Source organism: Adiantum capillus-veneris, chromosome 22 (genome assembly GCF_014529385.1).
Source record: "Adiantum capillus-veneris isolate H3 chromosome 22, ASM1452938v2, whole genome shotgun sequence".
NCBI classification, from domain to species: Eukaryota; Viridiplantae; Streptophyta; class Polypodiopsida; order Polypodiales; family Pteridaceae; genus Adiantum; species Adiantum capillus-veneris.
The window spans coordinates 69,686,977-69,701,554 of record NC_140952.1 but is presented as its reverse complement, the minus strand read 5'-3'; the positions used below and the strand labels follow the sequence as shown (position 1 = coordinate 69,701,554).

Below are 14,578 nucleotides of genomic sequence, written 5' to 3'. Positions count from 1 at the left end.
ACCTCCATCACATCATGGACCACCAGGCTCCTACTATCCTGGCACACGATGCTCAGATTACTCACTGTAGAAGGACCTTCATCGATTGGCCAAGCGCTATGGAAGTTTACTTTGTAGGGATACTACGACGGAACTTGCCTTGGCTACCTTCACAGCGCTAGCTTTGACGACCATCTTGGAGCCAAATATTTCACCACCATCTTTGATCACTTTGGCCATTCCGCACTCGACTCCGACATTGTCCTCCCTAGCTATGTCATCACTCACCCATCCACCCTCAGAGTCCCATTCTCACCATCAACTCCTTTAGATTGGCAGTGCACCTTGCCCCCTTCGAGCATCACATTTTTGCTCACTCCTACATACCCCATCTCCACTTCTCTCACCATCTCTCTCCCTATCACTTGCACAACGCTCACCCTCCCATCACTCCCCACTTGTCATGCCAAGGGTAGGAATAGGCAGGGCCAAGGGCCAGGACGGACATGCAGTCAAGGAGGTCTCTATGTTTAACAGGCCAAGGGCCTATATAGAACATGGCTAGCTGGAGATTTATCATGTTCGAGTTCCCTATGCCTTTCACTTGTATCAAAGCTTAGGGGAGGGGAGAGCTATGGAGGAGGGGGAAGGACTCTCTCTCTCTCTCTCTCTCTCTCTCTCTCTCTCTCTCTCTCTCTCTCTCTCTCTCTCTCTCACAGCATGAGGCATGACCTCCCTCTCTCTGGGAGTCTGCTATCTCTCCCTCGTGTTCAGGAGCAAGGTGTGCATGGTCTTGCATGATCATGCAAGCCATGGAGATGAAACCGGAGAAGACCATGGGTAGGTGCCCTAAGGAGGAGTTTTTGGAAGCCGACAAGAAACACGGGCAAGGCTGCTTAGAGGAGGAAGGAAGGTAGTGACCTCCGTGAAATTCGGGCGTGTCAGGCCCGTTTGGAGCGCAGGGGGGAACAACGAAGGTTTGTTTGAGTAGCGGGGCCAACTGAGCATCACATGAGGTGCTGCCTCTCTCTCTCTCTCTCTCTCTCTCTCTCTCTCTCTCTCTCTCGCCCCTACAAAAGCTGTCGCCATTTTTTCTCTCCCTGGTTTTCAAACGAGAGATCTCTTTTGGGCGCCCTAAAGTGACCAAGGGTCACCATAACAGCCCCTTCTCGCCTCCAATATGAGTCTCAAGAGGACACGTATCGGTTGCAGGGATGGAACAAGGATGCAAACAAGGACATGATGGCACCATGTGTCATAGACCTGCACAATATACAGGAAATTCTGGCCTTAGGTTGAATTTCAACTCGATATGGACCATGCAATCTAGGAGCCGACACATGCAAGAGGATGGGCACTACGAGATTTAGACCATGGCAATGACGCTGCACTCGGCTAACACAACGGATCATCGGAGAGTTTTGAAGGCTCTATACAATGGCCGTGTCGAAGGGAAAGTTCTATAATGGCTAGGGTTAGCAAATTGGGTAGCTTTGACAGGGTCTAATGTTAGACCGGCTTACAAGGGAAAATCACCAAATAACATGTTATCGGGATTCTCCAAGGGAGCTTTAATCCAAGGGATATAATCATGGTTTGAGGAAGAGCACCATGATGGAGGCTGATCAACAGGTTTGATATTTCATGCTTTTCAGGTTTTCTAGCTTTATGATAATTTTACATTATAGGGATCTTTCAAAGATTTGCACAAGTTACTTCTTGTGCAAGGTGGCGGTGGCAATGAATGTCGATGCACCACAAAGTTCCCAAGAGGAGCAAGGCTCCATACACTTACTTGGTCATCGATTTTGATTAACAAGTCTCTCTTTGATTTATCCTTTCCCTACTCTCAAGGAGAGGGGGGGCGCAAGGCTTGGAGCTGCTAGAGCGTGACTCCTAAGTAGGTTTTCTGTCATTAATGCAATCCGACAATGACATAATCCACCCATTGTGGGCAAGCGTGATGCGACAATTGCTAAGACATCACGGGAGCAAGTCTCTTTCTACAACTCTTCAGGATAATAGTAATCATGCCCAGCAGCTCTACGAGGTACATCTCTTGCAAGTATTTTTCTGTTTTTCAATACAATATACAATTCAACATGGTCGATTATCTATGAATTCTCGACACGGTTGACTTTATTTTGCTATGCCATTGTTGCAATTTGGCAAGAGTATTTTTTAGCTATGAGCACCAGAATTCCCGTGAGTTTCTAAGTGAAGCAAAGCTTCCCTTTTGGCATTTGACATTGCAATTTCTATAGTTTGGAATATGCTATTAGCATACAAACTTGGGGAACCTTGTGAAGATGTCTGCACATTTTTTCACCACACGAGGGTGTATATGATACATACGCCAACTCACTTAAGGAGTACATATGGCTATGCTCCGGATGCGAGAAAATTACCGAAAACCTCGTCACAAGTGGATGACACGGTTAGTACATTTCAGATTATGTTTGTTTTTGTCTATGTTTTACTTTTCATTTTTGAAAAGCTCTCTCTATTATGCAAAGCAAAATGCTTGGGAAGACTCCATAAGAAGCCACTGTATAAAGTAAAGTGCTTTGTCTATCTTCATGTGCAGCACAACTTCTCTTATGTGCCAAGGTATTATCGATTGACTTCCAATCAATGATAATGGCGCACATCTTTAGCACTACATGGATATAAGCTCACAGTTTATGCAATGCTGCACTGTGATGTATCCATGCCAATGTAATTGTGCAAGGCACGTATACCAATGAATTACAATGGTTGAGACTGGCATTGATGCCAAGGGCTTATCATTCCCTTTTTTGATGACATACTAGTACGATGGACGTACAACACCCATCATAGTATACGCTTTCGCTATCACACTAGCTACTTTGTCAAAAGGACGAGCTAAGTAATTGACATCTTAAAACAATCTTTATTTATGTGTATTCACGGGCAAAGTGCCATACCTATGTCACTCTGGTATAGTCATGACCACATATACGATAGGTGGGTCCAAATGTGCATTATGGTATCTCTCTCTACGAGAGCGTTGCGCACAAAGAGCATATGCAAGGGGCATACATCACATTAGATTAAGGGGTCTTCCTCAACCCATCTCTCTCTCTCTCTCTCTCTCTCTCTCTCTCTCTCTCTCTCTCTCTCTCTCTCTCTCTCTCTCTTTCCAAATTCTCTGTGGGAAAGGTGAATCTAGGCACGATTTTAATTAAATCTTTCTATGTCAATACGGTAATAGGAAGGGCTAAGAGCCATCTATTGCCACCTATTCTAGAATGACTAAGAGCCATCTTTGTAATCCATCAGTAATTGCTTTCTAGATCGACCAACTCTATTTAGTTGAGTACCCATGACTTATAATGGACAAGAAAGGGTCTTGCCATTAGTGATTTTTTGGGCATTATTTTAGCACTACACACTTTACGTGTAACAGTCAAGTTGAGTTTTTGAACGTCTTAGACTCGTAAGGGCTTATCTCTACCAAGGTGTATGGATGAAGCCATCATTTTGATAGCACATCTGTTTAAAAAAAACCAAGATTATGGATTTTTGGGTGTAAAAAAACTCTAGTTGAGACTACGACTCCAATTTCAATGGAGCTCCTATAAGCACTAAGAGTGCCTATATGAGTATAGTTTTGGGTAAAGACCCAACTCATGCTGATGGTCAATTCTTGGAACCTTCACACTTGCATTTTCTAGGAAAGAAGTCTATAGATTGCCAAGGGGTAGTGGACAAATTTCAAATTCCAAAGGAATATCAAGCCACGGGAAAGCCCAAGAGGGGTCACAGACACAGGCCAAGGGCCGGCTTCTAGTTCAACAGTTTTCTTGCAAAGTTTAACCAAGAGGTTTGACAATGTTGATTTTAACCAAGGGGTTTGGATTGCAAAGGCAACACCCAAGGTTACATGTGAAATACTACTTGTATTTCGCTAATTTTCAATTAGTGTTCCTAGGCCTTTGTAGGCAAGAAATTTGGGCAGGTGCCTTTTCATTACGGATTATTGAACGCTATGTTCAACCTTCAATGAAGTGACAAGGTCATGTAAGAGCCAAGAAATTTGGGTTGTAATGTCCAATATATGTTTCTGCATTATGCAGTTATAGACCCACTTGTAGGGTTTATTTGGCACATGTTCTCACATGGGATACAACATGGTCTAGGAACTCACGGAGTTCGGTTTAACCAATGTGGAGCATGAATAATGAGGGTCTCTCTCACACACATTGCATGCGTGTTTACAGCTACCTCCACACCCAAGTACATCTCGTACTTGAAGAATGTTTTTTTCCTAAACATCCTTATCTGAGATATATTCCACATGTGGAGAATATGAGTCTCTAGGATAGACATTGGTGCCTCTACTTCAATTATGTGTCGCAACGATGTCCCTAGGTGCTGGTCAAATCTGTTTTCTAGACCATTTTTCGCACAACGTATCAGGAGCAATTTTAGTGGCCAAAAATTGTTGATACTTAGAATGACTTGTTAAGGTACAAGTGCTGCTAAACAACATTATAGATGTTGTTTATACATATAGCAAGACTATGAGTTGTTAATGAAAAAGTTTCATTGTTTGTACCTAGAAGTGATTAATGTTTCACCTTCTATTATGGTTCAAACATTTTAGGAAGGCTTGCAAATGATTGCAGCAGCAAGTATTTAGTTCTTTTCAAAACTATTTACACTCCTCTTTAATGTGTGCTAGGAGCATCACATTCGCCATACGTATTGGCAAGGATGATCATAGATATACAACTTCGGATCTGTTTTTTGCTAAATGCATGCACACTAGGTGTTATGGGCCCTAGTGTTTAGCAAAGGCTGATTTGGGGAGGCATGCATATTCATCACACTAGTTACTTATGAATCATTTTGCACTCTATGTGCAGTATCTTTATGATCTTACTTTTGGATCTACCAATCACCAATAGAGGTCATGGCTCGGTTTGGGTGCTTGTGGATTTTTCAAGTTAACCAAGATGGTTCTTCAGGACATTGTTGTTTGCTCAACAATGTTGTATGATATGGTGATCCCAGTTTACCAGTATCTGGCACGACTGTCTGTAAATCGTGGGGAAAACACATCTCAAAACTGTCAAAATCCAAAGAGGATAGGCAGATTACAAGTTACAAGTGTACTCTTGTGCTGAAGGATATGCAAAGCGCGCACGTTAGCAGCAAGCAATCCAATTAGCAAGAATGTATCGCTCTAGTTGGCATTGCTTGGAATAAGGTAAAGCATGTTTGTGACTCAGTTTAGTCCCTTCATGTTTAAGTCACGTTCTCAACCTTGAAGACTAGTTATGGTGAGGTTGTTTACTGATGAAATTTGCGATCAAGTCAAGGACATAAACTTGGCCATGAGTTATGTTTAGCAAGTTACTTTCATGGAACGTGAAAAGCGGTACTCTTTTGGGTATATCTTTGTGTGATAACTTGTTTAGCATGCTCATGTGCGTTCTAAATGGTGTCTACACACTATGATTGGATAGGAATCGGTAACACAAGATGGTTGCAAATGGACAACAATGTGGAAAATCCATATGTTACTCTTGATTTCATTGAATCTCCTGCTGAACCGTGTTCCGGTCAAACAAACAGCTGGATCTAGGATGCCACTCTGGAAAACATTAGTGTATCATCACTCTTGTTTTTGAGGATGAAAACGCTTCTCCAAGGGGGGAGTAATGTCATGCCAAGGGTAGGACCAAGCAAGGCCAAGGTCCAGGACGAACATGCAATCAAGGTGGTCTCTATGTTTAGCAGGCGAAGGGCCTATATAGAGCATGGTTGGGTGGATATTAGCATGTTCCAGTTCCGTATGCCTTCACGACTACACAGAATACTCACTCACTCTCTTTGCCACTTGCACCATCCATTATTTTGTGAACTTTTCCACATTCTTTCACTACCACTTCAACATTGGATACTCGAGCAATTCCACATATTTCTCAGGAGTTGCTCAAGCCACAAGTCTTGCCTTTGTAGTCTCTTCAACTCCACACCATACGATCCTCTCCATTGGGATACTTACAGCGGTTACCACTCCACAAGTTGTTCTAGTGGAGGATATAGCAAGTGAAATCACCTCACCAATACCCACCTTTTCTTCCCATCTGCCCTTAACTCCACTACCTAGTCTTCCGTTGTCAGATCCCCCTTCCATCTCTTCGCTACAACTCCCTGCTATTGCACCACGAGGCCCCACATATTCTGTTGCTCTGTTCACATCACTACCCCTTAGCCTTAGTGCGGCCTCTACAGCTCTTTCTTTCATGCAGTTTCCCCCACTCCATGCCCACTACACATCTTTTCCATTCCACATAAGCCTAGCCACTCCGCAGGCTTATCTTCCACATAGCTCACCCACACCATCCTACTACCTACCCGTACCACTCGATTACCCTATCTAGTTTCCACATGACCCTGTCCATTTCCCTCCACCATACTGCTTCCCACCGTACTCCATGCATCTGCAGCCTACTCCACCTCCAAGAAGCTCTTCCTCGCAGTCCTTCGATAATCCACAACAACACCCTTAGGGCCTCACCATCCTTCTTAAAGCACATGCTTTCCCAATTGCAGTTGCTTCATTTTTAGGTTCCAATTTTGGTATGGTTTTCTAGTAGTTTTTGGTTTGTCTAGTTGTATTTGTAGTGTCGCAATGGTTTTGTTTTCTAGTGGTTGCAATTCTAGCTTGCAGTAGCTCTTTCTAGTTTTTTAGCGTGCCACCGCACTCACTGGACCACTCACCGGGACGGTGAGTGGAATAGTGGCGGGCATATGTAACATGGCTACAAGGCTACACAAGGCTCAACTTGCATGGCCACCTTGGTGGACGTGCTCCGGAAGACATTCTCTTCCAGTTGGACCATACTTTGTTCGAGCGCCCGGGCACTATTGGGCTGCCCATTGGCGGGTGCCTAGTATGGACACACCGGCCGGCCAAGGCGGGGCTCGGACCACCAAAACCAAAGAGGTAGCATTCATCATATAGAGTGTGGACATCCTATGGACACCCCTTTTAGAGTATTCAAGAGCTACCAGACAACCGTTCTTTGGTTGGCCCAGGAGCGATCGTGGGCTAAGGCTAGTGGTCGTCGAGTGGCCAGACATGCGGCTAGTAATTAGACTCACCAAGGGCTTCCCTAGGCCACTAGTATCATAATATTTTCAGTAGCCCATGAGTTGCCTTGGCCAGATACTTTCCAGTAGATATGTGATGGCCGTGCAACGATCTCATCTTGTGGATACATACAACATGATGTGAGTAGCAGAGATAGTTTTTGCCATACGCTTGCCTTGAGTGAGATTCCACTGTGAGTCACAATAGGAGGAGTTGCGTGTACTCTTGAGCACTAGCCTTTGAAGCGCCTTTGAAGCGCCTCACCTTGGTTGCTTTGTAGGTTGGGCTTGTGAGTCTTGTAGTCTTGTTAGCTAGTTACATTGTGATTTCAGTTGTGTCTTGTTCCTTTGCACCCACTGCACTCTCCATTGCACCTCAGTCTCTACATCCCCATTGTACCTTGTTGTGGTAATCATAGACTGGGTAGAGTTGGCCGCAGCTAGACTAGACTTTGCATGCTTATTTCGTTATGTACAAGATATTGGCTTGGAGGGCTTGTGGTTGTCTTGGCTACTGTTTTAGTTTTGTTGTGTTTCTTTGCTAGTCTTGACATTGTTTCATACAATATGCCTTTATATTATATGTTGGGTTGAGCTAGTTTGCGAGTTTGCACATGCATACTGCATCTAGAGCATCCCACCACTAGAGAACATTATGCACCATTTCCATCTACATTTATGCCTAACACTAATGTGCGGTGCTCATTGTATCATTTCATACATCGCAATAGTCTATAAGATAATCATCACTTGTAGGCTCGCTATCTTATACTAGGCTCCTGGATGTAGATCGAAGGCTTGGTGGTGTGTGATTAGTCAAGGCACACTTACAAACACATTACAAAGTCATCTCTGGCCATAAGGGACATACCTCTTGGAACACATTCTATACAGATTCATGAAAATATCTATTTGTTTGATGGCATAGTTGTAGTATCTTGTTGTGTGGGCCATCTTTCTATTGTGACATAGATGATAGGAGGCTCAAGCATGTTGCTTTTGGCTTCTCTACACGATGTTTTTGTATATGTTAGATTGCACATATGCCACTATCGACAATTAATCATGTTCCTAGCAATGTGACTTTCACTATGGATCCATGATGTGCTAGTTTTTTGGGTAGGCCATGACACTAGCACTCCACATGTTTTTGTGTGATTTTGATGGGTCTTAATAAGTTCCTTCCAATGATTATGAATCCGAAAAGATTGTTTTCTAATGGGAGGGCTTCGTTGCCAATAACAACATGGTTCAAGAGCTATTTTGAGAGCTCATCAATTGTTTCTCCCTATCGTAAAATGGACTCAAAGGAAGAAGGTATTCATTTTTCATGCATCAATTACCACTCTAACTTGCTTTCTTTAGGGCAATGTATTTTAAGGTGCTTTGGTGTTTACCTAGCACAAGTCGTACTAAATTGCTTATTCAATTGGAAAGGAGATTTATAAAGGCTGCCAACCTTGGTCTTCAAAAACTTGCTCTAATTGTTTCTGCTACCTCAATAGACTCTACCATTACCACCTTTAAAGTGACATGCCTCGAGATTTCATCACTTATTTGTATAATTAGAGTAAGCCTTACGCTAAATACCTCTGTTAAGGTCCGTGGTAGGTTTATTTTTAATGGTTGAAGTCATTTTTTGTGACTTTGAGTGCCATTTATGGCTCTCTCTCTCTCTCTCTCTCTCTCTCTCTCTCTCTCTCTCTCTCTCTCTCTCTCTCTCTCTCTCTCTCTCTCTCTCTCTCTCTCTCTCAGTTTTGGATCACAATATTTCCCACATTGTGACTTACCTCCTCAACATCATGAGCTTCTGTGAGGGAGGCACCGCATACCTAGCTAGGTACGATTGGGGGTAGGGGACCGCCGGCCCGCTGGGGGGGCCGGTGGTCTCCTACCCCTAATTGTACCTAGCTAGGTATGCGGTGCCTCACAAGCAGAAGCTCATGATGTTATGCATTGTATGAAAAACAATGAGAAAGACTCCATTTTCCTACATGAGAAAATTTCTAAATCTTCTTGTCTTCTAGGAAGGATCTTGGTTTGACGTGCAACTTGAATAGTTTCCGTGTTTCATGACACATTACACAGAAATTGTTGCACAAAATGACACTGTATATAATACATATTTACACAATCCCTTCTGGTTTTGAACATGGGACTTGGGAAGGCCTTGGATGACAAAGAATGAATATGAAATGCCAATCAATACGAGGGATCTTGGAGGTGAAGCTAGCAACACGAAATTCTTTATGATGATATGAGCATGGCTAAGAATGAAAGCTCAAGAAAGTGATGGGAGGACATGGAAAAACATGGCAATGTAATTTTGATATTGGAGGTGATTGATATCGTGTGTTTGTGTGTATTTGTGGGTTAGAGAGAGAGAGAGAGAGAGAGAGAGAGAGAGAGAGAGAGAGAGAGAGAGAGAGAGAGAGAGAGAGAGAGAGGTCTCTTCACCTTGTTGATTCACCATCCAATGCTAGAGGGCATGCCACAAGACCAAGATGAGCATTCCAGAAGCACCATAAGCCAATTTTGCCTTTTTTGAGTCACATAGATGGCATGCAACATTCTGGGTAGAAGACACAATCCATCGGACGAGCAGCTACATGGCCACCCTCTTCTTGCTAGGGAGCATAGGGTGCCCAACATTAAACGGCATTTGCAGATAGAATCAATAGACCAAAGGCGTGATCGATGAAGCCGCAACATGGCCACCTTCTTTGAAGTGTAGGTTACAAGATGCAAAATATAAGGGTATGTAATGTATTTACGTGTGAATGGATCAAACTTGGGGGACATTGGTGGTCATTCTAAGTACACAATGGTTACATTTTTCTACATTGTTCAATTATCTCGACGGTGATGGATAGATGCTGTAGCGCAGCAGAGTAAGGCGAATCTGACGACGGCGGGCTCTGACACGCAGGGCAAGACGTCTGCAGACACGATCTGTACAAAACGAAGCTCATGATGGTACTGAAGAGATGGATGAAGGAGTAGAGGAAGATGAGAATGGGGGCCTCGCAGAGCGACGTGGGCATGTCGGCGCCCATTACCCTGTTCTGGAACGCACCCTCCGCCATAAAAGCTGCAAACTCTGCTAACAAAAGCAAGATCAAGGCAACCTGTGCCCTCCCTTTCAATAGAGAGAGTGCCCTACGGAGAGCGCCGCCGCCCCACTGCTTCTCTGCCACAGAGACTACATTTGCTATGTCGAAAACCATCAACATATGCGCAAATGCCACACAGAACACCATCACTAGAGGGGTCTCGAGAATGCTCAACAAGCTTTCTGGAGCTTCTATGGACTCTACAAACCCTAGGAGAAGCAGAGGGGACATCATAACCAGGCCTGCAAAGCCCAAGACCAGAATGCATGTGTAAATGTATGTGGTTGCCAATCTGCTCCATAGCTTGGGGCCTTTGTGAAGGAACCCCATTATAGAGGCCTCTCTGTTGAGGCTGTGGCAATTGACGATGTACAGAATTGTGGTTTTGGCGAGAAGCCAGAGAGAGATGGTGATGGGGAAGCAGAGAGCATGAGAGAGAAGAGCTTGCGAGGAGTAGATGTAGAGGTTTTTATTGAGGGGGCTTTCCAGGAGGCCACCTGCAATGGCGACTCTGTGGAAGTGTGAGGATAGGTTCTCGGCAAGAGGGCCATCAGAAAAGACACGGGAGAGGGTGATGGAAGAGACGGGGAAGATGAGGGTGAGTGTGATGAAGAAGAGGATGGGCAGATTTGCGCATAGAAGCACGCTTGATTCTCTGATGATATCAAGCACCACCATCTCCATGTCTGTGTGTGTGTGTGTGTGGGGGGGGGGGGGGGGGGGGGGGGTGTCAAGATGAGCCCTCTTGCAGATGCTTCCTATCTTGGTCCTCTGCAGAGAAGAGGCTCTTTAAGGCTTTGCTTACAGAGATTCATACATACATAAAATGCAAGCTTTTGATCCGTATTTTGAGGGGACCCTTAATCCATTTCTCTGGTTTATGGTTAGAAAGTCATGAATCTTTGTTGTCTGGCTAGAAAACGTAGTGTTTTTTTCAACCTATAGAGGGGGGCCATGGTACCTTAGACGCTTTTTTTACATCATTAGTAGGTGGTTCCTTTGATGGCAAAAATTGGGTTGCTTTTCGCCAACTAAAGCCAAGGTGCCTCAACCGTTGACATTGCACCCAAAAAGAAAGCCTATAATATGAGTCACACTTTCTTGAACACATCTTGTACTACAAGGTCAGGTCAGGGTATGTCTAGTGTGCATACAAAACGATATGCTTTTCAATGTAAACAAACAAGAGGTGGGTATGCATGTACTTCTTGTGATTGGGTGTGCTCGCCGTGTGTGCATGTGCGCGTCCCAAGCGCCAAATTGGCAAAAACTATGACAATCTTACTGTTTTCCCTGTGTTTGTGTCAAATTTTGAAAAACTTGCTGGAATTTACACTGTTCCGAGTGCATTTTGGCCGGTTTTCTTCAAGATCACCTCGGGATTTTGGAGTTTTAGGCGGTGGAAGGTTCACTAAAGGTTAGTTTTCCATGATGTGTGTGTGTGTGTGTGTGTGTGTAGATTATAGAAGTGAATTGGTCCAATAAAAAACAATGCAAGGGATACCCCACTACTCCTTCAAATGATCAAAATAGTTACTTGAAAGCTTGTGGGGCAAGCCCATGATCCATGCCGAGGGCCCCAACTTTGGGGATGCTACAACTAGACAAAGGAAAAGTATGCGTGTATCTCATCAGTCTTTATGCCTACCACTTCTTTCACATTGAGGATTTTGGGCTCGGATATCCATACACCCATAGTTTTGGCTCTGATACCTATAAAGACATTCCGTTCTTCCCTTTCCTCATTAACCACAAGTGACTTTCAGTCTCTTGGATAGTTTCCCACGATGTTAAAATAACTCTATTGTTCTTCTTCTTCTTGAGTTCAACTCTCCTCGTCGGGTAGATCTTTAAAGTCTCATGGGATAGTTTCCTATGACGTTAAAATTCTCTTCTTCTTCTTCTCTCTCTCTCTCTCTCTCTCTCTCTCTCTCTCTCACACACACACACACACACATTTATATATGTATGTATGTATATATATGTATATTTATATGTAATACATATCTATACATACATACATCTACTTAACATAATATGGCGGAAGGGAGTCCTCTTTACACGTGGTGCAAGCTGAAGATGAAGGCTAGATTCCAAAACCAAAAGAAGATTGGCTCCTGGACACGCGATAAAGAGGGAGAGAGAAAGAGAGAGAGGCCGCCGAAGGCGGCCGGCCGTACTAGTATATAAATACATGTGTGTGTGTAATATCTTTAGGGATAGTTCCTACAATGGTAGAGATTCTTTCTTTCCTCTTCATCATCATCTTCTTCTTGTTTTTGTCAAGAAGAATATATCATGAACATGTCCAAAAAGGATAGGGGCACCACTCCACCCAACGAATGCATAGCAACATCAAATTTCCAAGATGAGTATTTCCACTTATACACTGCTTACTGACTTAACCATATACAAAGCTCCATTTTCATAGTATAACTTCTCAATGGAGTAAGCAAATAGAGGACAAAGCTTCAATTGATTAATAACTATATATCATATTTCAACAAGATAACAGTAGCCAAAACCAACAAAGATCTATTATTGCCCTTAATAATACCCTTATTTAGAGCACTTTATAAGCTGTTGGCATCAACCACCACCAAAGACATCTTGTCAGTTAGACTGCAATTTTAGCAAATATTCATAATCAACTTTGCAATGAGTCATAAACAATGTGAATCCAAGAAGTTATTGTTTAAAACAACCAAGAATATAGTTATCCAAGGTAGAACTAGATAGCCATGATCCAGTGTTTGGGAAAAATGTGTCTCAACTTAATATCGCGTCGTTTCCAATTTCAAAAATGCCGGTTGAGGACAAGGGGAAAAGGAGAAATTCCACTCCAAAATAGAGAAAAATAGTATATGTTTGGAAAATTGATTTTACGTGAACACTGTAGCCATCCATTCACATTACTCATTGCAAACACCTTCAATAAATAGCAGTAAAGGGTCGAATATTCAACATGTAGAACATCCATAACCATGCTTGTATTCCTCAAAGTAGCAAGATTGTTGGTTGCATTAATGCCAACACCAAACCCATTTAGTAAGTTGGAGCAAGGGGACAACTTGATAAATCAAATAATCCAATCTAGATGTCAAAAGAGTAGTGTATGGTACTTGATGAATTCAACGAGGGCAAGGAAGCCAAAATAACCTTAGCATATGACATTGGGATAAGTCTTTAAAGTAGCACAACCCAATGTTAAGTAGCGCATGCGCGCACGCGCACACACACACACACAAAAATGCACACCCCACTTCCTTTCAAGTTGGAACCAATGAAGATAGTCCCAAAAGATGTTCGAGCATTACCATTCAAGCACCTTACCATTTGAGAAATGAGAGGATCATATATATATATATATATATATATATATATATATATATATATATATATATATATATATATATATATATATATATATATATATATATATATATATATTAAAATTGCATCTTGGGATTATTTTAAGATGTAAATTTGTTAGTAGCCTTAGAAGAACTGATAGTGGGTGTGTTCTTCTTGTTGCATTGCTTATTTTCTATTCATGTGGAGAGGTTACATGCACATCGACTCATGCATATCATGTTTCCTCTTAGGTTGACACTGAGTGGGATGAGAGAGCAATGGAGCTTGAGCCTTCAACCTCGAGTCACTATTCAAGCACCTTACCAATTATGCTATTGCTTAATGCTGATTGTGGATGCTATTGCATATTCTAAAGGTTTTACATAAGTGTAAACCATGACCTCAAATTACCATATCTATGATTCTAGTCTTTGTGAGTGTATGTTTATTATTAGCTAGCATACCTTAACATCATAGATAAGAAAACTCTATACTCTAGATTTTACAAATTTGCAATTTGGGAATCGACTCTCGATCTCATGGCTTGTCCAAGCCGGGGACTCTTTATCTAACCGTTATCCAAGCTGCATGGGAGGAAAAAAATGTCACTAAAAAATGCCCTCTCTTTGTCCATGTGGTTCCAAAAAAGCTCACTCTTGAAGAAGAAGGGAAGATGATATTACTCCATTTCAAACATGATGGAAAAGGTTCACAAGTTATCAACAATTCCTTGAAAGGTAATCAACAACCCCAGAGGGATGTTGTATAATATATAATCCCATCAAAGGAGATCATTGTGAGGTAGTGGTGATAAGAATATCATGCCTTTAGCACAACTCCTTTAATTATATGACATCCAAAGTGCAACATATAATCAAGAAGAATAAAATAGCATACTTCAACTTCCAAAAGAACAAGCCCTCATGCACATATCTTTATTGATTCTTGTTTTTTAAGTGAGGATTATTTTCACCAAGGAATGGAAGAAATTTGTAAGCTTTATC

At 42.5% G+C, this 14,578-nt stretch overlaps 1 protein-coding gene across 1 annotated transcript; it reads right to left on the bottom strand.

The window, feature by feature from the left end:
* Positions 1–9,801: 9,801 nt before the first annotated feature.
* LOC147429546 (uncharacterized) lies at positions 9,802–10,940 on the bottom strand. Its single transcript, XM_086495799.1, has one exon. It carries the CDS (start codon positions 10,902–10,904, stop codon positions 9,936–9,938), a length of 969 nt encoding a protein of 322 aa, XP_086351925.1. The 5' UTR covers positions 10,905–10,940; the 3' UTR covers positions 9,802–9,935.
* Between the last annotated feature and the right edge of the window lie 3,638 nt (positions 10,941–14,578).

Bases quoted from the DNA above. Each gene is read 5' to 3' on its own strand.
- LOC147429546 (XM_086495799.1), bottom strand. From the start codon at position 10,904: ATGGAGATGGTGGTGCTTGATATCATCAGAGAATCAAGCGTGCTTCTA.